General features: G+C 43.1%; 1 protein-coding gene across 9 annotated transcripts; it reads left to right on the top strand.

Annotated features, from left to right (window-relative positions):
• The first annotated feature begins 426 nt into the window (after positions 1-426).
• PARP6 (poly(ADP-ribose) polymerase family member 6) lies at positions 427-26983 on the top strand. 9 transcript variants are annotated; one of them, XM_078150889.1, is made up of 24 exons: positions 588-964; positions 1433-1513; positions 4063-4254; positions 5217-5294; positions 5984-6078; positions 6532-6592; positions 6930-7020; positions 7465-7531; positions 8661-8810; positions 9883-10093; positions 10703-10756; positions 13101-13196; positions 13735-13827; positions 13985-14110; positions 15089-15154; positions 16217-16284; positions 18608-18656; positions 18953-19065; positions 20531-20603; positions 21307-21376; positions 24566-24645; positions 25789-25852; positions 26095-26179; positions 26583-26983. In XM_078150889.1, exons 3-24 carry the CDS (start codon positions 4252-4254, stop codon positions 26683-26685), a joined length of 1896 nt encoding a protein of 631 aa, XP_078007015.1. In that variant the 5' UTR covers positions 588-964; positions 1433-1513; positions 4063-4251; the 3' UTR covers positions 26686-26983. The 9 variants fall into 9 exon arrangements, 8 of the variants coding, with proteins under 8 accessions (XP_078007021.1, XP_078007020.1, XP_078007019.1 ...); XM_078150892.1 differs by having other exon boundaries at positions 589-964; positions 9883-10033; positions 18956-19065; XM_078150891.1 differs by having other exon boundaries at positions 589-964; positions 9883-10033.
• The last annotated feature ends 603 nt before the right edge of the window (positions 26984-27586 follow it).

Genomic DNA, 27586 nt, shown 5'->3' with positions numbered 1-27586 from the left:
TTGCGCAAACTGCAAATTGCCCCACGTCAAAATAAAGCTGCGTGCTGTGCTGCAGCCCCTTGTCCACGATGATGGGTGGGTGTGTGTGTGTGTGTGTGTGTGTGTGTGTGTGTGTGTGTGTGCTCGCGCGCGCATGAGTGGGAGAGATGCACGAGGCAGGAAGCTCTCGTAGAGGGCTAGTAAGACTAGGGGGTGGGACGTCAGAGAGAGCCAAGGGGACATCCGCCCGTCCCCAGGCCCTAGAACCGTGCTTTGCACAAAGATGCCCAGTGAAGGTTTACTGAATGGTGTTCTCTGTATGCATGGGTGCGCGCAAACCCCTCCCCCGAAAGTAGGACCGCGTGTGTGTCAGCCCACAGCTCCTCCTCGCCTCCCGAACCAAAAAGAGGCGGGGCTGGACCCCGAAAGGAGAAACTCTTTCGTGTCCGGAGGAGGATGACCTCAGGAGGCGGATAAGACTCCCCAAGGTCCCCACCAGCCCCCCCAACCGAGGCAGCTCCTGCCACCCTTCCTGCAGCTTAGCGCCAGCCTTGACCTTCCCCTAAGCGGAGAGCACGTGACCCGAGCGTAGCCGCTGGGAGCATGCGCAAAGCAGCCCTGCCCGGCCCGGCCCGGCCCGGCCCGGCGCGCCTGTGACAGGAACAACGAAGCGAGGGAGCGAGGGAGGGCGGCCGTGGGGAGGGAGAGCGGGAGAGCTGGAACTCTCCTGGACGCCGGCTGCCGTCGCCGCCGCCGCGGCCTCTGCGGTCTCGTCTCCCCGCCCCGCCCCGCCTCGCCCCCCCTTCCCCCTCCCGCCGAGAGCCGGAGCTAAGGAGGAGGGGGCGGGGAGGGCCGGGCCGGGCCTAGGCGCCGCTGCTTTCCCGCCCCCTTGCCCAGGAAGCTCCCAGGCCCCGGGCCCCTAGGCCATTCATCCTCCTGGAGAAGCTGCGGGCTGAGGCCCGGGATCGTCGGGAGCGAGCGAGTGGTGAGCGCGCGCTGGGGAGGAGGAGGAGGAGGAGGAGGAGGAGGAAGAAGGGGAGGGGGAGGGCCTTCCTAGTTGTTGCCATGGAGACTGGGGGAGGATGATGGAGACGGGATGGGTGTGTGTGTGTGTGTGTGTGTGTGTGTGTGTGTGTGTGTGTGTGTGTGTGTAAGTGTCCGTGGCGGGGAGGTCGCGGGTGCTGGGGGTGGTCGAGGGTGGGAGGTCACTGGAGGTGAGCGAGGCTAGGGGTTTTCCATTTTCATCTTCCTCCCTAGAAGGCACTTCTTCCATACCTCTGCCTGTTAAAATCCTTCCCCTTTCTCAAGGCCCTGCTCAGGTACTTTCTCCTCCCGGAGGCCTTCTTGTGACCCCTCCAGTGGAAGAAGATCCATTCCTTCCCAGGCTTCCATGCTTCTCTGTGTCCTCTCCTGTGTGCTTTTCTCATTTTGACTTCTATTATATTTAATGTAGTGGAAAGAGTATCCTGGATTTGGAGTCAGAGGACCTGAGTTTGAATCCCAGATCTGCCACCTGCTTCTCATGTGACCTTGGGCAAGTTAACTTATCTCCTTTGGGCCTCAGTTTGCTCATCTGTAAAATAATGGTTGGACCAGATGACCTCTGGGGTCTTTTTGCCTTTAATTCTATGTTTCTACCTACTTTTCTCCCGCTTTGTTTTTGTGTACATACTTGTCTTTTCCTTCTACTGAGTTGTAAGCTCTTTGGGGACAGAAACTGCCATTTTTCACCTTTGTATTTAAGTACGATATAGCACCATTGCCTTGCTGCTTAATTGAATATAGAGAAATCCAGATCAGGGTTGTTTTTGTCCACTCTAAGGAGACCTTTGTTTTGACTTGTTAGAAACAAGGAAGGACATTTCTAAGGTCTACAGTGAGTATAGCAGATGAGCACCTTCCCTGACTCCTGGGGACCCAAAGCAGTATTAGACTGCATTTATCCCTTTTCTGGAGAAATCTTGAAATATTCTGTACAGTTGTACTACCCTGATAGGAAAAAGGGAACATTTACAGTAGAAGCAATAGTACTGATGGCTAATACTGGGCCTGAACCCACAAGGCTGGCTAATATGAGATAACATATGTAAAGCACTTTGCAAACCTTAAAGCATTATGTCAATAGCTATTGTTAGCTATTATTCTAGGGAGTCTAATAATAGGGAAATAGTGATAGATGTCTTACAGGTATTTCATTTTGTATACTGAGAACTCTGCTTTGATTGATGTTAGCTTGATATCCTCACAGGGCAGGTACCTCTCTGGCTAAGAAAGGGACTTGGAACACAAAACTGGAGATATTAGGATTCCCAGATATGAATATAAACAGATCTACATATGCATAGACACATGGATGGAACATGCTTCCTGCCTTGTTTGGGAATCCTTTTTAGCTTCCTTCTTCTCTCCACTTGTCTCTATTTTCCAAGTCTTGCCTGGTGTTGACATGATTTCAGCCACCTAAACAATTTCTTACTGCTCCTGGTCCCCATCTTCACCTGAATACTTTGTTGTTCTTTCACATAGCCAGTATTTGATAAATACGCTCCCTCATTCTCTTTTTCCTTCCTTTTTTCCTTCCCTCTTTCCTTCTTTCTTTCCTTCCTTCTTTTCCATCCCTCCCTCCCTCACTGACTTCTGCTTTTTCTAGGACACCTGGGTTCTTTCCTTTTGATCATTATGGTGTACAGAGTTCTTTTCTTTTGGGGGAGTTGCCCTGTTAGCAGTTTACACTCATTACCCCCCTCCCCCAATTTTTGTTGGAGTTTAAATTTTAAGATTCTAACAATCATTCATGTAAAACAATTTTTAAAATAATATATAGAACTTCACATTATTTAGATTTGTTTTGAATGAGCATTTCATTTTGCTTTAACAAAAGTCCTGATTGTTTCTGTTCTCTTTTGATCTTTTTTTTTCCCTACCTCCAAAGTTGCTGTGAGGATCAAATGAGATAATACATATAAAAGCCCATATACCATGCCCGGCATATACTAGGGAACTATATAAATGCTTATTCCCTCTTTCCTCATCTCTTTTGTGTTTTTTTATTTTTCAGGATTCTTATAATTAACTTGTAATATTCTAGAAACTTAAACATCATCCTGGCCTACCCAAAGCTTGTTAAATGTATACACAGACATCTTCTTTAAGCACCTCCCTGGAAGACCCATGCTGTGTTATAGCCTGGTCTTTCTTTGGGCCTGATAAACTATAATCCAAAAACTGGAGAGAGTGATTTAATGTATTCTCCTTTCAGAGGGACTTAACATTTTAAACGAGGAACTTGGAAAAAAAATCCTTAAGCCAAAGGAAGAAGCTCTAAGGGTAGCATTTCAGACCAGGGGGATTCGGAAAATACAGGGACAGGGGAGGCTTTTCCGATGTTTCATATTCTGAATATCATAGGGTGGCCCCCCCATCAAGAGAATAGTTATTTACATTTAGTTGTAGTTTATATTTTAAAAAGTTTTATATGTACATTATTTTATGGTTATACCACAGATTTCACACACAGAGGTAGACAGTATGGGGGTAGAAGAAAGAAGATGGGGTAAGATATTCTCCAAGGTAGAAGGCATATGTTTTTGGTGGCTTTTGAAGTTGATTCAGAAGGCCCTTTATTAGCCTAGAACATATGCAATACTTTATACCTCTACTCTAAGTGAAGCTCTCTTTGCTATTGAGGCCTCTAGGTATTTAAAAAACTGATGGCTTCTGCTCTAGACAGAGAGAGTTTTAACAGGGCTGGAGCTGTTGTACTCATCAGGTCCTTGGGACCCTATTGGGTAAGGGAAGTAATACGGGCCATAGAGGATCTGCAAGGTCAATATGGGCTACGTTTGCATCCTGGGAGTAAGTCTTCTGGGGTCTTTGTAGGGGCCGCTGTTGAGTCCTCTGTTGTCTGAGGGGAGTATCATTTTATATAGGCTTAGGATACTCTTTTGGCCTTTTTCATCAGAGAGTATCCTTTACATATACAATTGTAAAGGTACTTGTAAGTATGTTTGTATTTATATGCCTCCTTATGTTGACCTTGGCTGTGGAATAGTGATGTAACCAACTGTTGTCTACCATCTTTAGGACAGTGACTTGGTTGCCACGGAGACAAGCAGAGCCCGCTCTCCCTGATAGATATCCAGTCAGCCTCTGATAATATCCCTTCCCCTTCCCTGAATGGTCTTCTGGATGTCCATCTTGCTGACCTCAGTTGGTGGCATGGAGGGGCACTGCCTAGTGCTGACTGGCAAGTGTGTGTGATCCACTGACCCAATGGTGAGGAACTGCTTTCATGATGCAGATACACAGATGCCTGCCATGGAGGTTTAATTTCTACAGTAAACTTTTGGGGGGATATATAGGCAGAGTGGATACTATATAGACCTGACCCCTTTTTTGTTATCCTCTTCTTCACTCGGGTCTGGTGGTAGAGAGGATGGGGAAAGATAGAATATAGTGTAGGATATGAGAAGGACTTTAAGAACTAGGTTGGGGGTGAGAATGGTGACCCTGAGAGGAGCAGGAGGAGAGAATGGGAAGGACAAGGAAAGACAGAAGCATTAGGGAAGGGATTTAGATAATTTGGTTAGGGGATAGGGGAATCTAGGGAATGTCAGATCAGAAGTAAGAGAGCCTGGATATCAGCCTCAGAAAAGGAGGTAGCTGTTTTCTTTTTTCCTCCCCCTTCCCTTCCTATTCCTCCTTCTCCCCCTTGGCTCAGTTTCTGTACCACTGAGGGTGTGTTGGTTGTTGTCCTTCATTCTTGAAGAGGACCAAAATGATATCACTATGTTGCAGTGTGTCTGACTGTGGCTAGTCAGATCAATGTGAACCCAGAATATTCTACCACAAGTTGGGCCCGAATAGTCCATGTGAACATTTGAGGCGGATTCGCTAAGTTTGCGCATCTTGCGTTTCTTTTGAGCTACTTCAATTCTGCTTTGCTTATAGAGCACAGCACCTTCTCTGATGAGGGTATGCCATGCTGGGCGGTCCTGTACCAGTGTCTCCCATGTGACACAATCAGTTCTAAAATTCTTAAGAGAGACTTGGAGAGTGTCCTTGTATCGCTTTTTCTGACTACCATGTGAGCACTTGTCCTGTGTGAGTTCTCCATAAAATAGTCTTTTTGGCAAGCGTATGTACCACTGAGGGACTCTTTTTCACCTGTGTGAGTCTCTCATGTGCCTGCACCCTCTCTTGCCCATAGGCAAGGTTTGTACTCTTGTTCATTTTAGGACATTAAAAGCCAGTACTGGACTGATGATGATTCAGATGGGGACAATGAGTCAGAGGAATTCCTCTATGGAGTACAGGTGAGGGCCTATCTTAGGCTAACCCATGGCTAAAAGGTATAACTGTGGCAACATCTCAGAACCCTCATAATCCCAGATGCAGAACATGGTCATATGGTTATGCTCTTCCCAACTCAGGCCTGATGTAGAAGAATTGGGACAGTCCCTGTGGAGGTAGCCATGTGCATATTTGTATTTAGAAGTAACCAATCTATGTTTTGCCAGTTACTTCTCTCACTAGTTACTAACCACAGGGCTCAGTGATCATCTTGCTACCAATTCCTGAAAATTCTCACTGCTCTGAATACATCCAAACCGGGGGAGTAGTAGATACTTTCTTCATACCAAGCCTGCTTGAATTATTTTCTGTGTTTTTCAGCACACACCCCATATCTCCACCCCTTCCCCTAGCTTTCTCCAGAGAGATGTAGTTTCCAAAGCCATGATCTAAAGCTGAGAGGGGAAACCAGGAACTCTTAAAATGTGTGAGGCTTGGACTCAGTATAGTTGATAGCACATCTAGAGTACTGGACATCCTGGGTTAACCAGTATCTGTTGATAAAGTCTTTCAAGTGGTCTGCCACATTTATAACCCTTGTGATCTAAATTGCTAAGCAGATTCTACCTATTCTTGTCTTTGGAGCTACCATTTTCTTGTCTCTCCTTTTGCTTATTCTTTCTTGTTATCCCTTTGTATGTCACCCACTTAGGGGAGCTGTGCAGCAGATTTATACCGACATCCACAGCTTGATGCTGATATTGAAGCTGTGAAAGAGATCTATAGTGAAAACTCAGTGTCCATCAGGTGAGTGGGGTTGGAGGGAGGCAGGACTCTTTTCCTCAAATGATTTCCCTAGAACAAAGATTCTTAACTGTTTTTTGTGGCATAGACCTTTGTGGAAGTCTAGTGAAACCTATGGATGCCTTCTTAGAATGTTTTTAATTGTAGAAAATTCATAGTACGGGAAAGGAAAATGATCATTTTGAAATAAAGATGTAATTTTTTTCCCATCCAAATTCACACACCCCTTGAAACCTATCCATAGACCCCTCGTGGTTCTGTAGAACCTGGGGTGAAAACTCCTGCCCTGGAAAAGGTCTTCATCAAATGAGTGACTTGGGGCAGAGAACCCACCCCCTCCTGTTCCCCTCTTCATCTGCAGTAGTCTCTTAGGCCAAGACCTTCCCTGTTCCCCAACTTTCCCTCTCACCCCAACCACCCCGAGATTCTTACTTCTAGCCATATGTGCTTCTGCAGAGAATATGGAACCATTGATGATGTGGACATTGACCTCCACATCAACATCAGCTTCCTTGATGTAAGTGATGCTGATTTTTGTTCGGAGCATGTTGGGAAACATTTCCAAGCTGAGAGTAGGGGAAAGGGGGAGGGCAGCAATACCTGCATATTCCATTCAGAGCATGTGCTTTGGGCTCTCTTGTTCCTTAGGCTATCAGCAGATAATGGTGGGCATGTCCATGTGCCTGCATTTGTATGTATACATGTGTGGCAGATATCAAGTTTATTCATGTGTATGTGGGTCTGTGTATGTGTATGTAAATGTATAAATCCTCTACCCCTTCAACAGCCATTACCTTCTCTTGACATGATCAAGGCTGTGACCAAAGCAAGCTCTCTACCTCTTCCCCCCCCAGGAGGAAGTCTCCACAGCTTGGAAGGTCCTTCGGACAGAACCAATTGTGTTGAGGCTACGGTTCTCACTCTCTCAGTACCTGGATGGGCCTGGTAAAAGTGGTTACTGGACAGGGTGGGGCCTTTTGGTGGGTTCAGTCTACATTTTCTTGTGTACAGTGGTCGTTTCCTTTCTTCAGGCCCTGGGATATTTAAAGCATGGGAGACTTACAATCTTGTAGGTTGTTCTTCTGTCCTACTTTTTATCTTAGTTCTCTTCTTCCCAGTCCTTCCTGGTCTCTTTTGGGATTAGATAACTTGCAAACTTTGTTCTAGATGTATTCCCTTCACTCTGTATTGTCTAAAGGTCCTTGAAACAGTTTTGCTTAAGTGACTGAGAAAATCCTCTTTACTTAGCTGTGCCTTGAGAGCCTTCCCGCATCTCTATACTTTCTAGTCCTGCCCATTTAATGGTACTTTGATATCCTCTTTGCTCAGCTGTGTTCTTGGGACCATAGGAGGTTGTGGATACAGTTTTCAATATTGTTGTTTTTGCAGAACCATCAATCGAGGTTTTCCAACCATCCAATAAAGAAGGGTTTGGACTGGGTCTTCAGTTGAAAAAGTAAGAATCCTGATATTTTCTAGTTATTATCAGACAGGAGGGTGGTGGATAGACAGTCAGATGAGCAGATAGATATACATATGTGTAGATGGTTGGGCAGACAGGTAGACCATTTTTTTGGCCAAAGATTTCCTTGTGAGAGATAAACAGGGCTTAGAAGATACTGACTGCTTACTTCATCCTTGAAACCAGTGGGAGTTGCTGGGATTTTGCAGTAGTTAGGCTTGAGTTCATCCCAGCTGACATTGATTGGGATCCCAGTAGTTAAGGCTGATCCCTGTATTCCAGGAGTAAGGAATATGGAGTCTGTCTGGGCCACTTCTCTGTTCTTGATGTGGTTCTCACAGATCCCTTCTCTTTGACTTTGTCCTTAGCTGTTTGAAGTATATCACAATTCTGGAGGTCAAATGATTGATATGCCAGTTGTTGGTCTTCCCTTAAGGAGGTGACCAGGGAGTTTAGATAAGGAAAGAGAATAATATAATGAAAGGTCCTCATGCCCGAATCCCTTTCTTTCACTTTTCAGCAAAGTTTAAGATTCTTTCCCATCTCTGTTCTTCATGTCCATATTATTCATACAGACACTAAGCAAGGCATCCCTTCTGGGATATGTTTCACTTCTACCCTATTTCTCATTGATAATACTTGGAGTATGAACTACCAATCTCCAGATGCCTTACACAAGAAATTCCACCCTCGGAATCTCTCAGTATAGCCTCCTAAGAGTTGCTTCCATTAGGCAAGGCCACCAGCCTTGAGGCCTCTAGGGGAGGGTCCCTCTGTTTTCTACTGAGTACTCAGTAAGTGGCATATTTTCTGTGTGCTGCTTTTGTTAAGATCATGAGTCTTGGGGCAGCTAGGTGGCACAGTGGATAGAGCACCAGCCCTGAAGTCAGGAGGATCTGAGTTCAAATCAGGCCTCAGACCAAACACTTGATACTTAGTAGCTGTGTGACCTTGGGCAAGTCACCCCCAATTCCCCCCGCCCCAAAAAAAAGATCATGAGTTTTTTGCCAGAGCTGACCTCAAATTGGAAATGCAGGTGTGATTGATTTGAGTTATTCATCTAGTCCTTGATCATCCCTTCTTTATTGTGTCTATTCAAAACTGTTCTTTCTCTCCCCCTAAGGATTCTTGGAATGTTCACATCCCAACAATGGAAGCATCTCAGCAACGACTTCCTGAAGACCCAGCAGGAGAAGCGACACAGTTGGTTCAAGGCAAGTGGCACCATCAAGAAATTTCGAGCAGGCCTCAGCATCTTTTCACCTATCCCCAAGTGAGTGTAGCTGCAGCCCTCCTTGTACTATTTCCTACTCTACTTTCATTTTTCCTACATCTTTCCATGACCTTTACTTCCTGGACCTATATATTCCATCTTTTCCTTTGTTTTTTTGATGCTGTCAACCAATAAACAAACATTTATTAAACATCTACCAAGCATCTACACTCTGCTAACTACTGGGGGATACAAAGACAAAAAATAGGGAACTTATATTTTAACTTATTCACTCTCCCCCGGTACTTATTCCTTTCTATTTCCTTCCCTCTGTTTTGTTGTCCTTTCACCTATAATCTAACACATCACCTTCCTATCCCTTATGTCTTGTTCTTTCCACTCTTTACCTCTAGTCTCCATTATTCTTTCTTCTGGTATATCTCTTCTACCATTTCTCATCCCTCTGATCCTTGGGAAAAAGAGATTGGGAGTAGGTACTCAAACCCGTCCCCTCTCTTGACCCTCATCTTTTATCCTGGAGTATAGAAAACAGTCAGTTTGAGTTAACTCAGTGTCCCATTCCTTGTTCTCAAGCTCATGTTTCTGTTGCTAGTGCTTTCTGGATGCCCCCAAAATTAGCATTCTCCATGTGCCTATGAAATGACCATTAAGGGAATAAACAGATGAATCTTGGTATCATGTTCAGTATAGTTCCCGTAGTCTGACTGTTAGCAAAAATTAGAGACTTAGCCCACTGGGCTGCAGATACTTAGCACTTAGCAGTGTAGATATTTCTTTGTGTACCTTGCATATAGTAGACACTCAGTAGTGACTGAATAAATGCAACAGGTATTATCAGAAATCTCCTGGTCATATGGGGCTAGCCAGTGCTGATCTAGACATGGACCCTGCTGATCCTGGGCTCCTAGTGTGAGATGTATGAACTTATATAGTCAGGTAAGTCAAAGATATATGTGTGACACAGACAGATATGATTGTCTCAGATTTAGGGAGGCTGTGTTCAGGCTTTGGGATATTTGTCATGCCAAATTTTACCTTCAACTTGGGTCCCTATTATCTTTGTTCAGGCAGGTCCCTGTTGTAGCACTTTACCTTTGCTTCCTTTCTCTAGGTCCCCCAGTTTCCCCATTATCCAGGACTCCATGCTGAAGGGCAAACTGGGTGTGCCAGAGCTGCGTGTTGGGCGCCTCATGAACCGCTCTATATCTTGTACTATGAAGAATCCCAAAGTAGAAGTGTTTGGCTACCCTCCCAGCCCCCAGGCAGGTCTCCCCTGCCCCCAGCACGTGGGCCTCCCTCCCCCAGCTCGGACCTCTCCCTTGGTACATGGTCTGGGGAGGCATTGGTTGGGGTGTTGGAATGGTGGAAATGGGAAGAATAGCTCCTGGGATTAAGGTTCTTAGGTTCACATGGCTTTGTGTTACGTAAATATCTCTCACCACTGAGGTGCCATGAATTATTGAATGATGAGCGTTGGGGGTTGAGAAGATTGAGGGGAGGGGGATATATTTACTTGGAGGTTGAAAAATACGTTAAATCTTGATTGCTAGTTAATTCCTAGCTAATCACATTCTGATGGTGCCAGACCATAAGGTAGAAAGGACAGAGCTTTTGAGGGGTAGTGATATAAAATAGGATATCGCTATATGGTGTCATTGGGGTAAAGTTTTGTAGTCAGTGGCTTCTATTTTCTACCTTTTCCTTCCTGGAAGAGGAACAAAGATAGAGCTCATATCTCTTTCTCCACCAAAGCCATTAAACATATGCCTAAAGGCCCTCTGGACTGTTAAGTCTGGAATTTTCTCTCATATCTTAAAACTGCCCAGATCTGAGCCAGGCTAAGGACCTGCTGCTCCAAGGGAAGTTCTGTGGAGTTAGAATAAGTACCCTAGACTGTGGAGAGGACTCACAGGGACCTTCTCTTTCCTCAGGTCAGTGGTCACTGCAAGAACATTCCCACCCTGGAATATGGATTTCTTGTCCAGGTAAACAAGCTCAGGCCCCATCCAAATCCCTCCAAGTACTTCTCCTTACTGGACTTATTTTTTTCTACCATATTTGAACTGCATACACCATCATTTAATTAACTATTTTATATATCCCCTTACTCCAGACTACCTCTTCCCCTCTTTACCTCCTATACTGGGCTTTTTGGGAAATGAAAAAGAAGGCATGATTCTTGCCCTCAGTGAGCTTATAGTCTTGTTGGGGAGACAAAACTCACACATGAAACAATTAGAATGTAACACAAGCTAGTATATGACTCCTTGCCCTCTGGTGTCTTTTTACTTTACCAAAGACCATCATTACTTGCCATATACTTTTATTTTCATATTATCCCTTTGAATTTTCTTGCTTCCATGCATTTGCTCACACTCTTCCCTTCATTTGGAATTCTCTGCTTACCAATTTCTTCCTATTAAAATGCTACTTATTTTTCAAGACCAAGCTCAGACGCCATTTCCAAATCATGAAAATCAGCTTGAAAAGATCTCATCCTCTTCTGAAATACTCTAACACTGCCCATATACTTAATTCCAAGTACTATTTTCTACTGTTACTTATGTATTTCTTTTAATAATATTAATAATGTAAGCTATTATATATATATATATATGTATATGTATAAATATATCATATATGCCTATACTAAATTCCTAGTGATTCTTCATCATGGGGTAGAAGTGACTCTTGGCTCTCAAAGATTGTAACAGTGGACTGCAAGCTTTGTCAGGTTCTTCCAAGCTGGAAAGGCTTCAAAAATGTGCCGCATGATGGACTTGGTGTCTGTTAGCCATCCAAAGACCAGCTTAGTAACTGAGTTTGGAGATTCTCATCATCAGAAGTTTGCCATCAATTCATATGTGTATATGTGTATGTGTGTGTGTGTGTGTGTGTGTGTATACATACATACATACATACATACATATATATATATATATATATATATATTTTTTTTACCACAGCAACTCATGACTATCTTTTAGTAATGCATGAAGGAGTTAATGCTCTTCATTGATGGTGGAGATCTATAGGAGTAAATAGTACATTTACATAGTGCTTTAGTGTTAATAAAGTACTTTTCTACATGTTATTTCATTTGATTTATACATTGACCCTATCAAGTAGACGGTAGTCACAACAACAATGATAATAATTATATAGTGCTTTAAGGTTTGCAAAATACTTTACAAGTATTTCATTTTATCCCCACAATAACTCTGTGAGGTAGGTGCTGTTATTATCCCCATTTTACAGATAAGAATATTGAGGCAGACAGAGGTTAAGTGACTTGCCCAGAATCACAGAGCTATTAAGGGTCAGAGGCCAGATTTGAACACAAGTCTTCCCAACTTCAGGTCCAGTGCCCTTTCTACCTTGCCACCTAGCTGTAAATATTGTCACTTCCATTTTATTTGTGAGGAAACTGAGATTCAGGGAAGTAAAATTGTTTGTCTAAGCTAATGAGCAGTGAAGTCTGAACTCCAACTTGCATTTTCCTTCTACTACATTATATTATTTCCCTCTGCTAGACTGCACATAGAGTGATTTGTGTCTCAGAGTGCTAGGCTCCTAGTTGGTATCCAACAATTCCTTAAATAAATTTAGTCCCTTTTCTCTTTCTATGCCATAGTCTTTCATGGAAATTGTAAAATTAGTGTATGTTGCTTTTTGGGAAAAATTCTCTAGGTTAGAATAGCAATATTAAAGTAAAAAGCATTAATGGAAGTACTTCAAGCAAGGAATTTCTCTAGTTCTAGTGGTTCATCTGTCTTTGACAGTAAGCTTCCTAAGGTATATGGCTCTGTCCCACAGGGATTTTTAGCATAGCTCTTTGTCCATGGAGATTCATAGTCCTTAGTATTAACTGATGGAGAGACAAATTGACTTTTTTTTTTTTGGCGAGGCAGTCACGGTTAAGTGACTTGCTTAGGTCATGCAGCTAGTTAAGTATCATGTGTCTGAGGCCAGATTTGAACTCAGGTCCTCCTGACTCCAAGGCCAGAGCTCTATTTACTGCCCCACCTAGCTGCCCCTGACAAATTGACTTCCCCATGAAAGTTGAACTGGGCTTTTAGGGCAAATGCTGAAGCACTCTGGACAATAACCTGGAATAGACTTATCTACCCTGGATATGAGACCCTGTCCTAGGTGCTAAAGTTGATGGGGGTGATAGTGTAGGAAATGAGAAAGAAGAGAACCAATCTTTCTGTTTTTAGATTGTTTCCCAAATGTGTAAATGCATGGGTAGGTGTAAAGACTTGGGCCTTCAGAGGAACATCTCATAGTGCCTTAGCAAGATCTGGTTCTACTCCCTTTATCCTACAGATTATGAAGTATGCAGAACAGAGGATTCCAACCCTGAATGAGTACTGTGTAGTGTGTGATGAGCAACATGTCTTCCAGAATGGGTCTATGCTCAAGGTATAAGTTCTATAATTCCCCTGTGCTCTGCACCCCTCTTCTTGGACAAATATGATAAGTGCACTTCTTTTCCTGGAGCCCTGGCCCAAGGACTTTAGGATTTGGGAAAGGACCTTATAGTCTCTAGAGAAACTTATATGAGCCCGTCCTGGAACTGTCACAAATTTTGTTTATGTTGTTCCTTATTCCCACCCAAGCCCTGTTATTCATTGGAGTTGTCCAGAGTTTTAGTGGAACTTAAATTGGAATATGATGTCCTTTAGCAGCACTCCTTCTGAACTGTGACTGTGAATCTTTATCTTTCATTTAAATATGACTGTACCCATTTATTGGTTACTTGTTGCTGATGGTTAAAAGAACGCCAGATTCTTACCCAACTCCAGAGTTGAGATTGGGAGTACCCCCTCCCCTAATTTAGTCTCCCCCCTCTCTACCTGTCTGATTCTTACCCAACTCCAGAGTTAAGATTGGGAGTACCCCCTCCCCTAATTTAGTCTGCCCCCTCTCTACCTGTCTGATACATCCCTTACTCCCTTAGCCAGCTGTTTGTACTCGGGAGCTCTGTGTCTTCTCCTTCTACACACTGGGGGTTATGTCTGGAGCTGCAGAGGAGGTGGCTACAGGAGCAGAGGTAGGAAAGGGTGGAATGGGTGGGGACAGATGTTGAGGTGAAGAATAACTGCAGGGGCTGAACTTTCAGAAAGTAGAGGAGAGCAGAATGGAATATGGTAACCAATATTGGAAAGTTACCCCATGCTATCTGACCCTCTGTTCTCTCTCCTACTCAGGTGGTGGACCTGCTGGTGGCTATGTGCCGGGCAGCATTAGAATCTCCCAGAAAAAGCATCATCTTTGAGCCTTACCCCTCTGTTGTGGATCCCAGTGACCCTAAGACTCTTGCCTTCAATCCCAAGGTAAATATGGAGGAGAAGACAGGGCAGGGGACATAGGGATTAAAGGATCATGAACCATGGAGATGTGGAGGATGGGAAATTTAATGTCCAGGAGGATGGAGGGAAATGGGGCATAGAGGGTATAAGGGGCCTCATGTGGGAGATCAGGGTGTAAGGATCTGAGGATAGAAGGTTTTTTGCCCTTAATTTCAAGGCATAGGAACTGGGGAAGCCATATAGCTTAGAGCATTAGGGGATAGAGAAAGAGAGGGTTTGGCCTCTTCATTGTTAAGATAATAGGCAAATGGGTAAGTGTAAGAGACTTCTCCTTTCATATGTTTCTGGTTATGGGGGAGGGCATGTGATTTGAGGTCCAGACCCCATTATGGGGGATATTTGACTTGAACTCCAGGGCTTAGCTACTTCATAGAATGAATAGATTGGGCTACTGTAGACAGCCTGGATATTTTTCCAACATCTGACTCGTCTCTTTAAATTAATCAGTTAGTTACAGTGTATAAATTATACATATAGTTATATGTGTATAGTCTTACAAATAAATGCTCATATATAAAAAGATGTAATTTTGATTTATATAACTTTTTTGAAGAGGTCGTATGGTACAGTGGAAAGAGTTTGGATTTGGATCAAAAGACCAGAATTTAAAATCCATCTTTTTTACTTACTACTTACATGACTTTAGGCAAGGCCCCCTAACCTTTCTAGGCTTCAGTTTCCTCATCTCTAAAACTGGAGATTAGACTAGATGACCTTTGAGGTCTCTTTTAGCTCTAAATCGATGATACTGTTATGTCGGAAGTATCGATTCTCTATAGGCACTCAGTGTTAGCTATGGGGAGAGAAGATGAAACTTCAGAGAAGATTAAAACATTTTCCTTTTCCTTAAAGAACTTAAATGTAATTGAGACTTTCCCCTTCCCAACAATTGCTTCTCTTTTTTTCCACATCTGACTCTCTACTTTTTCTTGACTTTCACAGAAGAAGAACTATGAGAGGCTTCAGAAAGCCCTAGATAGTGTCATGTCCATCCGGGAGATGACTCAGGTATGCCTGAGCCTTTGACTGTTCACATACATCATTGTTCTGTACTATTTTCATCTAGTTCCTGTCATCCCCTTGCCTTTCCTTGATTTCTGCCTTGTTGGCTCTATTTCAGCTTTTCTTATATTTTGTAATTTCTATTGCCTCAAAGTCCTATATGTTCTTCATTTTTCTCATAGCTCTAGGAGTATTCAGGATAGGGAATGGAAGGATGGAATTATCCTGTGAGCATTTAGGGAAGATGAGGGGCAATTTGCAACTTAGGTTAGAGAGAAGAGGTTTAGGTAGCTACAAGGCCTAGATCCTTTTCCCATGCTTCTGGGCACAGGATATCCCCAGGGAGCAGAGAAGCCTCTGTCCTGAACTTACTCGTTTCCAGACACTCTACATTTCCCTTCATATCTGTCCCTTCCTATCTATGACTCCTTGCCTGAATATTTGGAGATTAATTTTTACTTATGTTACATATGTCCCTTCCTTACAAATAAATCCAGAATAACTTAGGAGAGGTATATTTCAAATGAGATTCAATTTAGTTTTAATTTAGATACTTGTCAGGGTCACCATTATTACATAAAGTAAGGTTCACCTGTATGTTTTATAAACACATTTAGTTATTTTCATAGGTATAGCTTATCTTTTCATTTGGGCTAAAGGTTTTTTGAGGGTATTGACCATATCTGGCTGTGCAGTGTGGTGGATAAAGCATGGGATCTAGTATCAGGAGACCTAGGTTCAGATTCTGCCTCAGATATTTATTAATTGTGTGATCCTAGGAATGTCATTTAAGTTCAGTCTCATTTTCCTAATTTGTAAGATGGAAATGATAATAATACTTGTACTATCTACTTTGTAAGGTTGTTATGAGAAAATTTCTTCATAAATAAGCCTTAGAGCAATATATAAATTTTATTTGTCATTTAATATTTCTCCTTGCCCTTGTGCCAACCCTGGGGTCCTGCCTGTAGAGAACTGATCACTCTGTTACGGTTATGGATAGATTCACCAGTGTGAAGTGCTTTCCCTTTTCCTTAGGAGATAATCTTGTGGATGCTGTTTCTATAGGGCTCATATCTGGAAATCAAGAAACAGATGGACAAGCTGGATCCTTTGGCCCACCCTCTCCTGCAGTGGTATGGATGCAGTGACCACTCCCTCCTGGGGGGTACGAGATCAGAGACCACTCCCTTTTGGGGGGGATGGATGGAGTGGCCATTTCCTTTCTTCTGGGGGTACGGGTGTGGATGTGGATGAAGGTTACTTTTTCTTCCTGGACTAGCAGAAACATATACTTTCTTTTCTTCTGATACTGAACAGCTCCCAGCTTTGCAGAAGTGTTACTTTATCTCCATTTGACTTACAAAAATTTAGCTCCTCCAAGGAACTTACATACTTCTCTAAGTTCCCAAAGGCTCTCAATAGATATCTCTGAAACTAATCATGTATGTAGTAGGTGTTTTAAGTAGTTTTTATATGTAGAAATTAATACTCTTTACTACATATATTTAATGATCCCACATACTTGGAGAGGTATATATGTCTCCTCCATTCCCTCCCCTTTCATCACAGGTCTCTTCTCCCCCTACTGGGCATTTTCCCCAAGTGCTGGGCAGTGAAGCATAGCGTCTAAGGGTTCAGGCTGATACTGCTCCTTCCTTTCTAAAAAAAGGCTTACAAGTCAAAGTTCTCTCAAATTCCATCACTCAGAAGGTCGTGGAAAACCACACATCCCCAAAAGCCTAGGAACTCCTTCCTCAGCTGTGCCCACAGTGACTTAGTGTTTTTCCCTAATCTCTCCTTTTTCCTGTTCCTCTCCTCAGAAGTAGCACAATTTAGTACAAAATTACTTTCTCCTTTGATCATAAAGAGACTTTATGCAGAACTGTATCACAGGAACAGATCAGAAACAATCCAGCTGTATTTAACTCAGGAGACTTGTTGCCTTCAAAAATTCTTGGTATGCTTGATACCAAGTAACTGAATGCTTTTATCTGGCTCCTTTTCCAATTTGACCTTCCACTGAATTCATCAAAAGTTTGTTTCATCTTTTTAGTTTTCTCTTTCCCTTAGTTCTAACCCAGGCTTTCGTTCTCTCTCTCTCTCTGGCCAATAAGGGAACAGGTTAATTTATCTGATTCTTCATTCTCCTTCCTGGGCTCGCTTATTTATGTAGTAAATAATTGAACATCTATTATGTGGAAGGCATTTAAACTGAGGTGGAATGGTTCCTAAGCCTTTGGGCTTCTGAGTCTGAATCCTAGGTCTGAGAGGTCTCTAGCTGACAAAGTCCTCTCTCTGGGACTTTACCTTTTTAGCCAACTCATCAACTCTTTTCTTGTGCTCTTCTTGGCCCTACCCCATTTCTCTGTCTTTCATTCATTATTAGCTTCTTAGCAGTTAGTCTCTTGGTTGATGGCTTCCCCTTTACACTTGAATATGTTTGAGTATTGCCATTCATAATAGTTAAGTTAGCTGTGGCCTAGCAGATAGCTTCAGTGTGACCTATTAGCACCTCCAAGCACCACTATTCACATGTAGTAAACCTGGCTACTAACAGCTGAATTTCCAGATGATCTTTTGCTTGGGTACTTTCCCTGTCAATTTGATTTTTTAAAATTTATTTTTAGTTTTCAACATTCACTTCCATAAGATTCTGAGTTTTAAATTCCCCCCCTTCACATCTCCCTCCTCAAGATGGTGTGCAATCTGATATAAGCTCTACATATACATTCCTATTAAACATACTTTCACATTCGTCATGTTGTAAAGAAGAATTAGAACCAATAGGAGGAACCAAAGAAAGAAGAAACAAAACAAAACAGAAGGAAAAAAAAGAGCAAATAGTATGCTTTGATCTGCATTCAAACTCCATAGTTCTTTCTCTGGATGTGGATAGCATTTTCCATCATGAGACTTTTGCAGATGTCTTAGACCCTTGCATTGCTGAGAAGAGCTAAGTCTATCAAAGTTAGTCAGCATACAGCGTGGCTGTTACAGTGTACAACGTTCTCTTGGTTCTGCTCACTTCGCTCGGCATCATTCCTTATAAATCTTTCCAGGTTTTTCTGAAGTTCACCTGCTCATTATTTCTTATAGCACAATAGTATTCCATTACATTCATATTCCACAGCTTATTCATCCATTCCCCAATTAATGGGCATCCCCTCCATTTCCAATTCTTTGCCACCACAAAGAGCTGCTATAAATGTTTTTGTACATGTAGAACCTTTTCCCATTTGTATGATCTCTTTGGGATACAGCCCTAGAAGTGCTATTGCTGGGTCAAAGGGTATGCACATTTTTATAGTCCTTTGGGCATAGTTCAGAATTACTCTCCAAAATGGTTGGATCATCCCTATCAATTTTAGAGGGAATACCTCTTTTACTCTTATGTTTAGGTTGGTCCAGACTCCATGCTTGTTCCATGCTCTTTCCTTCATCTCTATTTCTCCCCAGGATTATCTCCAGCAACAGATCACATATTGTCAAGCTACCTCTCAGCAGGGTAAGTGTCTTCCAACCCTTTCCTCCAAATTCCTTAGAACCCTCTAAGTTGTTTGAGGGGTGGGGTAGGGAGTCACAGGTCAAGGAGGTTCTGTCTTTGTTGCTGACCCTAATAGCTGCAGGCTTAGTCAGCAGTTTTTTGTGTCCCACATTGACCATCTTGGCACTTGAACATTGATCTTCTGGAGATCAGTACAGGTCTATGCTCCTGGCTTTTTTACTTTTTGGCCCCATCATCCCTCCCTCCCTGATCTCAATCTCTGCTCTGTCTCCCCTGATTCCCCCCACCCCGGGCAGCAGCTGAAGTTCATGCACACCTCTCACCAGTTCCTCCTGCTGAGCAGCCCCCCTGCCAAGGAGGCCCGATTTCGGACGGCTAAGAAACTCTACGGCAGCACCTTCGCCTTCCAGTGAGGGAGAGGAAGTAGGGGCTGGGGAGGGCTTGTTGGGGGGAGGAACTAGGGGACATTTGTCCCATGGGTTCATGGATGTCAGGGTTCTGTTTATGTGTGTAAATGTTCTGTACATGAAATTCATCATCTAGGTAATCCAACTGTTATCAGGTGTTTTGTACGTACAAAACACTGTGCTATCTTTGTAGAAGATACAAAGCATAATATATGGTCCTTATTCTCAAGAAGTTTATAGTTTAGTTGAGGAGACATGAGACATATATAGATATAGTGCTAGAGAATCTAGAGGCAATATAATGGTGCCAAATAAGTGCTGTAGACAGGTGCTGGAAGAATTTAGAAGAGGAAGAGACCACTGAAGACTGAGATAGTTAGAGAAGGCTCCACAAAGGTTATGGGGGTTAACCTGAGCCTTTAAAATATTGGTTGGATTTATATAGGCATAGAAGACAAGTGAAGTCATTACGGTAGACTGGAACTATTTGAGTAAAAACACAGAGGCAGAAGCTTGTCCATCTTGTTTGAAGGTCAGTGGGTGAGAAAACCAGTCTGGCTGGACGAGGGAGTTCTTTTGGGGATAGTAGTGGGAAATAAGACTGAAAAAGTAGATTGGAGCTAATGTTGTAGAACTTTAAATTCCTGAAGCTAAGTAGTTTGGACTTTCCTTGTAGCAGTGAAGAACCACTGAAAAGATTTTGAGCAGAAATGTGGGGGAATAGAAATTTTCTAAAGGGAGTGTTAGTCTGTTATGCAAAATGGATTTAGAGAAGGGAGAGACTGAAGACTGGGAGATCAATTAGGAGACCGTTGAGAAGTAATAAAGTGGACCTGGACTAGGATGAAGTAGTGGGAATAAAAAGGAGATTGCAGAATCTGAGGAAAGAATTAATGGGACTTGGGATACTTAAAGGATGGAGTCAAAGATAACTTAGAGGTTTTGAACTTGGGTGACAGAGAGAATGATGGAACCATTATCAGAAATAGGGAAATCAAGATTTTGGATCACAGATTTAGAACTGGAAAGGACTTTAGAGGTCACAGAGTCCAACACCTTAATTTTATAGATGAGTTTAAGTGACTTTCCCAAGATTACACAGGTAGTAAGTGGTAGAGGTCCAAACTCAGGATCTTTGACTCCAAATCCAGCATTCTTTTCGTTGAACCATATTGCATTTGATTTGGGCCCCATGAGATTCAGGTGATAATAGGAGATTAGAGTGGAAATGTCTAGCAGACAGTGGGGGATATGAGTCTGGACTGGAGTTTGAGAAGTAAATTTTAGTGTAATGCATAAGAGGTGCCAGCCAAAGCCATGACAATACCTGAGTTTTTCAATGAGTGCATATGAATCTGTCCATCTCTTTGTGTGTCCTGGGATGGTGGATGGCATCTTTAGCTCTTGGGAGCTGTTCCCGGGACCTTACCACTGTGGGGTTTTGTATCCTCTATCCCTGCCTTCCAGTGGGTCCCACATTGAAAACTGGCACTCGATCCTGCGCAATGGCCTGGTCAATGCATCCTACACCAAACTCCAGGTAAGAGCAGGGTCCTTCTACCATCCCTACTTTGTTGTGGTGGGAAGCTCTAGAGCATTCCGACTAATTCCCAAACTGAAGCCTTGGTACCCTAGTTTTCTTGGTGCCTCACCATATCTATCCAAGAGATTTGGGAGGTGAGGGTCACATAGAGGCTGTGGTTGGTGTGGACTCAATCCTAAGTAATCTGTTGAGGGAAATCCACGTATTAAGAATATTACTGTGTTGATGGGGGTTGATGAACTAAACTTCTATAGCAGGTGACAGAGCCCTTAAGTGACAGAACTTTTCTCTGTATGTATATTGATTTAGCAGTGACTTGTCTCATGTTAACTGGTCAAGCCTCTTGCCCCAGTGACTCTGGGAAATCATTAACAAAGAGTCTTTTTCTTCTTGCTCATCTGTCGCAGCCCTGGCCTTACTCTCTTATGGCGTCCACAGTAGGAACATGGACTGATGTGGTGGTTTCACTCCCTCTATCCCTATCCCCTAAGAATGGGAGGGTTAACTGTTCTCCAGTCCAATTAACTCCTGACCAGAGCAGTTGCTTGTAATCCTGGAATGGGTCAGGAGATAGACAAAAGGACAAACAGGAGAATGAGCTGTGTGGCTAACAGACAGCTACCCTAGGAGGTCCCTTCTCTCCTGGAGAGTCGTTGTGGGGGGGCAGTTTATGTTGCTCACCCTGGTGTTTCCCTGCAAGCTGCATGGAGCAGCGTATGGCAAAGGCATCTACCTGAGCCCCATCTCCAGTATTTCCTTTGGATATTCAGGTAAGTGGTCCATCTCCTTCTATGGCTGCTTAAGCTTCGTTCACATGTCTGTTTCCCTTTCATGGACATATGGTCTGTGGTGTCATTCCTGCTTACTTTACTCCATGGACGCACAATCTGTCATCTGTTCTCTCTGTGGGCACTTGATCTGTTGTTATCTATTTTTAGAAATGTAGATCCTCTCCTTCCTAATGAGTCCATCCCTAGGAAGCCTCTGCCTTCCACCCTCTTTGATTCTAAGGCAAGGGAGTGCTGAACAGGCCCAGCTTTGAACCAATGAACTCATGAGAAATATGGGGGGGAACCGAGTGAGCTTTTCTCCTATGCCCACAGACATAACAGTATATGTCTGTGCCTATATATCAGGAAGGGTAGATTTCCAGCAATATCCACCTCTTGTGATGTTATAAAGGCTTATTTCACCTTTTTGCTACCTCCTGAGAGCAGGGTCCCTTTGTGATTGTAGGAACAGGAACAGGAACATAGCCCTTTATTTCCTGTATACCTTCATTATTGCTACATTCTCTCAGGTTATGACTAAGTGCAAAACCCCTTTCTTCCACACTTGAGAAGTGATTAGGGCTCAGATTCTATCCATTTAGGCAATCTCAGGGATAAAAGAGATATAGTCTAGTTTTGTCCAGTTTAGGAGATAAATCTGATTTACTAATCTGTTATTCCTAGATTTTTCTGTCCCCTAGTTCATTTCCTTCTTAGACCAGTTCCTTTTCTACATGGTTCTCTCTGAGAAGTCTTTATTTTATGTCTGGTTTCCTAGTTCCTGACGGTAGTCCAACTTGACTTGCTTTCTATCCAGGCTTTCTGGTTCTTAGTACTGATTCCTAGTATTATAGGAATAACCTGAGACTATGATAATTTGTGGAGAGATGCAGGAAGGCATTATTCACTGCCCTTCAGCTCCCCCCTCCACCTATCAATACTGTTGCACATAAGCACAGTCAGTGGCTATGTTTGCCACAGATGGTTTATATGAGAACGTATGTTCATTTGCCCAAACTATGGTAGTTCCTACTTGCATGTCCTCCTTTCCTCCATCTTCTCAGTTTTTATTCCATTTCCTTTTTTTCTTTTTTTTCCTTTTTAATGAGGCAGTCAGGGTTAAGTGACTTTCCCAGGGTCACACAGCTAATAAATGTCAGGTGTCTGAGGCCAGATTTGAACTCAGGTCCTCCTAATTCCAAGGCCGGAGCTCTATCCACTGTGTCACCTAGCTGTCCCTTATTCCATTTCCTTAGGCAGCTCAAAGCCTATTTGATCCCTTATCTACTATAGGAAGAGTGCTGGGAGTAAGAAGTTACTATTTGTTAGTGGAGCCTTTGCTGACCTAGCCATTTTGTATGGGCATATGCTAGAGATTAGAGATTAGGGAAATATGAACAGATATGGGGTTTTGGGAATATAAATGGCACAGGACCATAGGTCTATTTGTTTCATCTATAGCTATATTCATTTCTGTTTGAGGAACTCCTAACAGTACCTGTCCCTGAATCAAAACATTAAATAAAATGGTCTTCATGTTTTCACAGATTGCTCTTGGGAAACTTGCAGAAACATCATAGATTTGAGACATCTGGATAGTACTGGTGGAGTGCTTTAGGATGAAAGGTGGAGGGGCAGCTAGGTGGTGCAATGGATAGAGCACTGACCCTGGAGTCAGGACTTGAGTTCAAATATGGCCTCAAACACATGATGCTTACTAGCTGTGTGACCCTAGGCAAGTCACTTAACCCCAGTTGCCTCACCCAAAAAAAGAAAAAAGGATGAAAGGTGGAAACGGAGCCTGGCTTGTCTCATAGGGAATACTACTAAGGCTCCCTATAGGGATTAAGTGACCTTGCGCTATATTCTTTGTAACCTCTGGGGTCTGCAAGGGCTAAAGAAGTTTTTATTTTTTTTCCCAACAGAATCAAACTTGGAACTTGAGTAGCTGGTTCATTATTTACTACCCCTATAGAGTTTGGGTATTAATTATGACCCAGACCTCCTATCATTGTGCATCTTGTGGACAGCAGTACTTTACAGGCTCAGTGGGGATTTTGAGATTTGGAGCTAGGGTCTAGATATAACGAAGGCAAGAGGATGACCAAAGATGGTTGAAGGGAGAGGAAGGAGAAGCCCAGTCATTGAGGTTTCTGTTGTACTGGGCTCTAATAGGGTTGTGATTACATGTTGGGTCAGGTATCTTGGTAAGGGTGGGAGAGATGGAAGTGATAGTTTTATGTGCCCTTGTAGACTTTTCATGCAGATCAGTTGGCCAAGGTTAGCATGTGGGGGGTTGAAGTTAGTTATATGATAAATTAATTCTTCACCTGAAAAATGAGCATTTTAATACTTGTAGTATCAATCTCACAGGGTTGTTGTGAAGATCTAATGAGATAATATATATAAAGGGCTTCACAAGCCTTAAAATTCTGTCAACTGTTAACAAAAAATTATGTCACAAACTTTACCTTCCCCTGAGGCCATGACTATTTCTGAATTCAAGTCATATAGAAGGAGAGAGACTTACATGAAGATGACTGAGGGGTAATAGAATAGGATCCCAGTAACACCTAATAAGTATGACCTGTTCTACTGGCATCATTCCTGTCCCTTCCCTGTTCAGAGGCCTTTTACATGGGCCCTGAGGGCCTTTAGCAAGAACCATGGATGTCTCACTTTCTTCCTTCCTCTTTCCGTTTTTATTTTCTTACCTTCAGGTAGCTTGAAGGCAATTGGGTCCTGTTTCCATAGGTTTAGACTCCATCCATAGTGAGGGATATACAGCTCAGATATACAGCCCACTTAGGATTCTTGGACAAACACTGGGATGCTTAGTGGGGTAATCAGAGAGGATAGAGTCTTAGGTGGCATGGTTTGTTGGGTTGGGGAAAAGCCAGGGATGGCCTGCTGGATGGGGGATTTATTTATATTTCATGATCTCCTATATTGGACTGGACTTCCTCTTGTTTCTATTGGGTGTTGCTGGTCAAACCTGATATTACCATATCTAGTGACCAGAGACAATTCTTTCCATCCTATGATCAGAGACTATCTTTGTTCTTTCTATTCTTGAGCTTGCTTCCTCATGTCACTCAACCCTAACACTTGACACCTCGGAATTCATGTTCCATTTTCTTATTCTCCTTATCTTGGGCTCATTTCACCTGGCATATTGATCTGTGGCAGGAATGGGAAAAGGACAACATAGGATGCCTTCTAAGGATGAGCTAGTCCAGAGGTACAACCGGATGAACACCATCCCTCAGGTAATCTATCTAAAATTTAATAGGGGCCAAGTGGGGGTGCATTGGGCTATACATTGGAGGCTAGATGTTGCTATGAGAAAATTCAGGGGCAGCTAGGTGGCACAGTGGATAGAGCACTGGCCCTGAAGTCAGGAGGACCTGAGTTTAAATCTGGCCTCAGACAAAACATTTGACACTTACTAGCTGTGTGACCCTGGGCCAGTCACTTAACCCCAACTGCCAAGAAAGAAAGAAAGAAAGAAAGAAAATTCAATTCAATCCAGCATTTATAGGATCACAGGATTATGCTTTTAGAGTTAGAAGAGAGCTTAAAGGTCATCTGTTCCAACTCCCTCATTTTATGGATGAGGAAACTGAGGCCCAGAGAGATTAAGGGACTCACTCAGGGTGACAAAGCTAGTAAGGGGGTAATCTGAACGATAATCTGTGTGATTCCAAGTCTTATACTTTATCCATCATACCATGGTTTTCTAGCCTGCAACATCTAATATTCCCAGTCAACCTTCCATACATATGCTACCCAGGCCTGAGCTTACTTAGTTTCCAAGATCAGACAAAATTATCTGTTTATAAGTGATATAGTTGTAGACAAGTGGGCAAAGACTTCCATTATTTACTACTTTCTCTTTAGGGCTGGATTGGGGTTATAAGTATATGGGAGACAAAGGTGGTTATCTTGGGGGCAGTGTGAGGAATTAGTTATTCCATAAGGTTAAGAGGCTAGAAGTGGGGAGTGGGTTGTGTGGAGAGTACAGTTCTAGCCCTTGAAAAATGATTGCTTTGTCTTTGTATCCGTAGCACCTAGCACTTAATAATACTTACTGAATTGAATTGAATTATAGAGATCTGGAATACTTGCCAAGAGCACAAGATATGCAGGCATATGCATACAAATTGACAACCTGTATTGTGCGTTTGGATATTTAAGCATTGTAAAATGTGCACATGCTTATCCACCTAAGTATTTGTGTATGGGTTGATGTTATAAAAGTGGTGGTGGTGAGTAGGGGTCATTGGTGGAAGGGCGATTTCAGTCCTAGATTGATTCAGTGTAGCTGTCACTCCTGATGGTGCTGTTCTTTCCTCTCAGAGAAAGCTTTCCGGGTCATCTAGATCTATTCATACTTGTTTCCTGTTTTCCAGACCCGATCCATCCAGTCCCGTTTCCTTCAGAGTCGGAATCTGAACTGTATAGCACTCTGTGAAGGTGAGTGACTCTGCCCTGCCCCAGCTTCCTTCCAGACTTTCTTATTCTTCTCTTTCCTTCATTTGGGTCACAGGGAAACTCTTTCAGTAGTTCTGTGGGATTCATACTAAGTGGATGAGTGTGGTTTGTCTGGCAGGATATTTTTCTTTCATGTCTTCCTCCTTACTCCACCCTTCCTTGGGCATGACTATATTGTGGCCTCTGGGAATTTTGTGTCTGATTCATGGCCCCTTTCTCCACAGTAATCACATCCAAGGACCTTCAGAAACATGGGAACATCTGGGTGTGCCCTGTGTCTGACCACGTTTGTACACGGTTCTTCTTTGTGTGAGTTGGAGAGGGTAAATCAGGGAGTTTATAGAGGTAATAGGGTTGTTGGATGGTAAGAGATAATGCTGCTTGGAAAATCTGTTTCTGTCATCAAGGATTTGGAGATGAGGGAACCCACTTTAGGGTCTTCACCACTCTATGGAGGGGAAAGTACAGAGAGGCAGCTGGCTTGCCAAGAGGACTCCAACATTTCCCTGGATTCACTCCCCATCAAACAGGAGAATAATAAATTTTTTTGGGAGGAGGGAGAAGGAGTGGGGAGAGGCAGGATGCTTCATATGTTCCATTCTTCCCTTCAGACATAATTTATTCACAGTTCCACTCACTCATGTTCATATATTCCTATCCTACCTTGCTTAACATACATACTGATTCATTTTCAACACCCCCTTTCTGACAGATATGAGGATGGTCAAGTAGGTGATGCCAACATTAATACTCAGGACCCCAAGATCCAGAAGGAAATCATGCGTGTGATCGGAACTCAGGTTTACACAAACTGAGGGGGCCCTGGCCCTCATACCCCTCTTGTTCCCTTCCCCGACATGGAGGAAGGACCAACTCCTCTTACTGTGGGACCCAGGAGCATCAGAGAAGGCCATTCCAAGGAGCCAGAGGAGATGTCCCTAAGGGACATGCAAAGAAAAAGGAGAGAAACAGCCCATGGGAGAAATTAGCCTGGGTTCCATTCCACATCTGGATAGCCCAGACTAACCCCACCTCCCCACCCTTACCCCTTGTATTTCCCTGTTGACTTCACCTTGTTTGTAAATAAACCAATAAAATGGAAGGTGCTGTGGACTGGATGTTGTCCATGTGGTCTGCCTGGCATAGACACTTGGCCAAGTGTTCACTTTAGTTCAGATAACCATTCCCAAGGATGGCGGTATATTCTTTGTTAATGAAGACTGAGAAAATGAATACTGAAGGTTGGGAGCCCCTGGCATTGAAATAAATCTCTTCTCCCACACTTCACTTTTGTGAACCAGTTTATTCATGAGAAAGGGAATAAGGAGTAGTGCCATTTGATGCCAAATCATGCCCCAGATGCAGGAAGGGAGGAGCTTTTGAACATGTTCCCTAGCCAGTAGGTCATACTGCTCAGAGCTGCCAGGCCAAGTGTCTAGGGTTCAGGTTATTCTCATTCCCTCTTTTCCCCTCCCATTGGACTATCTTCGCTCTCAGCTTATGATCCAGTGTAGCCCAGTAATGTGTCTATTGTCCAGGTAGATTAAAGTCTCTTCCTTGTAGAATTGTACCTGACCTCTGTTCCAGCCAGATTCTAGACCTTCTTTTCCCCAGAGACATAACTGATACAAATTTGGAGGAAAGTAAGAGAAATCATTGATGAGGGTTGTAGGTTAAAAGGGCTTTTCAAGTTCTTTCTCTTCCCTGTTAAAAGTC

Source organism: Phascolarctos cinereus, unplaced genomic scaffold (genome assembly GCF_003287225.1).
Source record: "Phascolarctos cinereus isolate Bilbo 61053 unplaced genomic scaffold, phaCin_HiC Scaffold_3;HRSCAF=262, whole genome shotgun sequence".
NCBI lineage: Eukaryota > Metazoa > Chordata > Mammalia > Diprotodontia > Phascolarctidae > Phascolarctos > Phascolarctos cinereus.
Note: the sequence above shows the minus strand (reverse complement) of the source record. Positions and strands in the feature narration are given on the sequence as shown.

Coding starts and splice junctions, on each gene's coding strand:
- PARP6 (XM_020996838.2), top strand. Junction 10,757..13,100: donor AATATGGATTTCTTGTCCAG/GTAAACAAGCTC, acceptor TTTATCCTACAG/ATTATGAAGTATGCAGAACA. Junction 21,377..24,565: donor TATTTCCTTTGGATATTCAG/GTAAGTGGTCCA, acceptor GATCTGTGGCAG/GAATGGGAAAAGGACAACAT.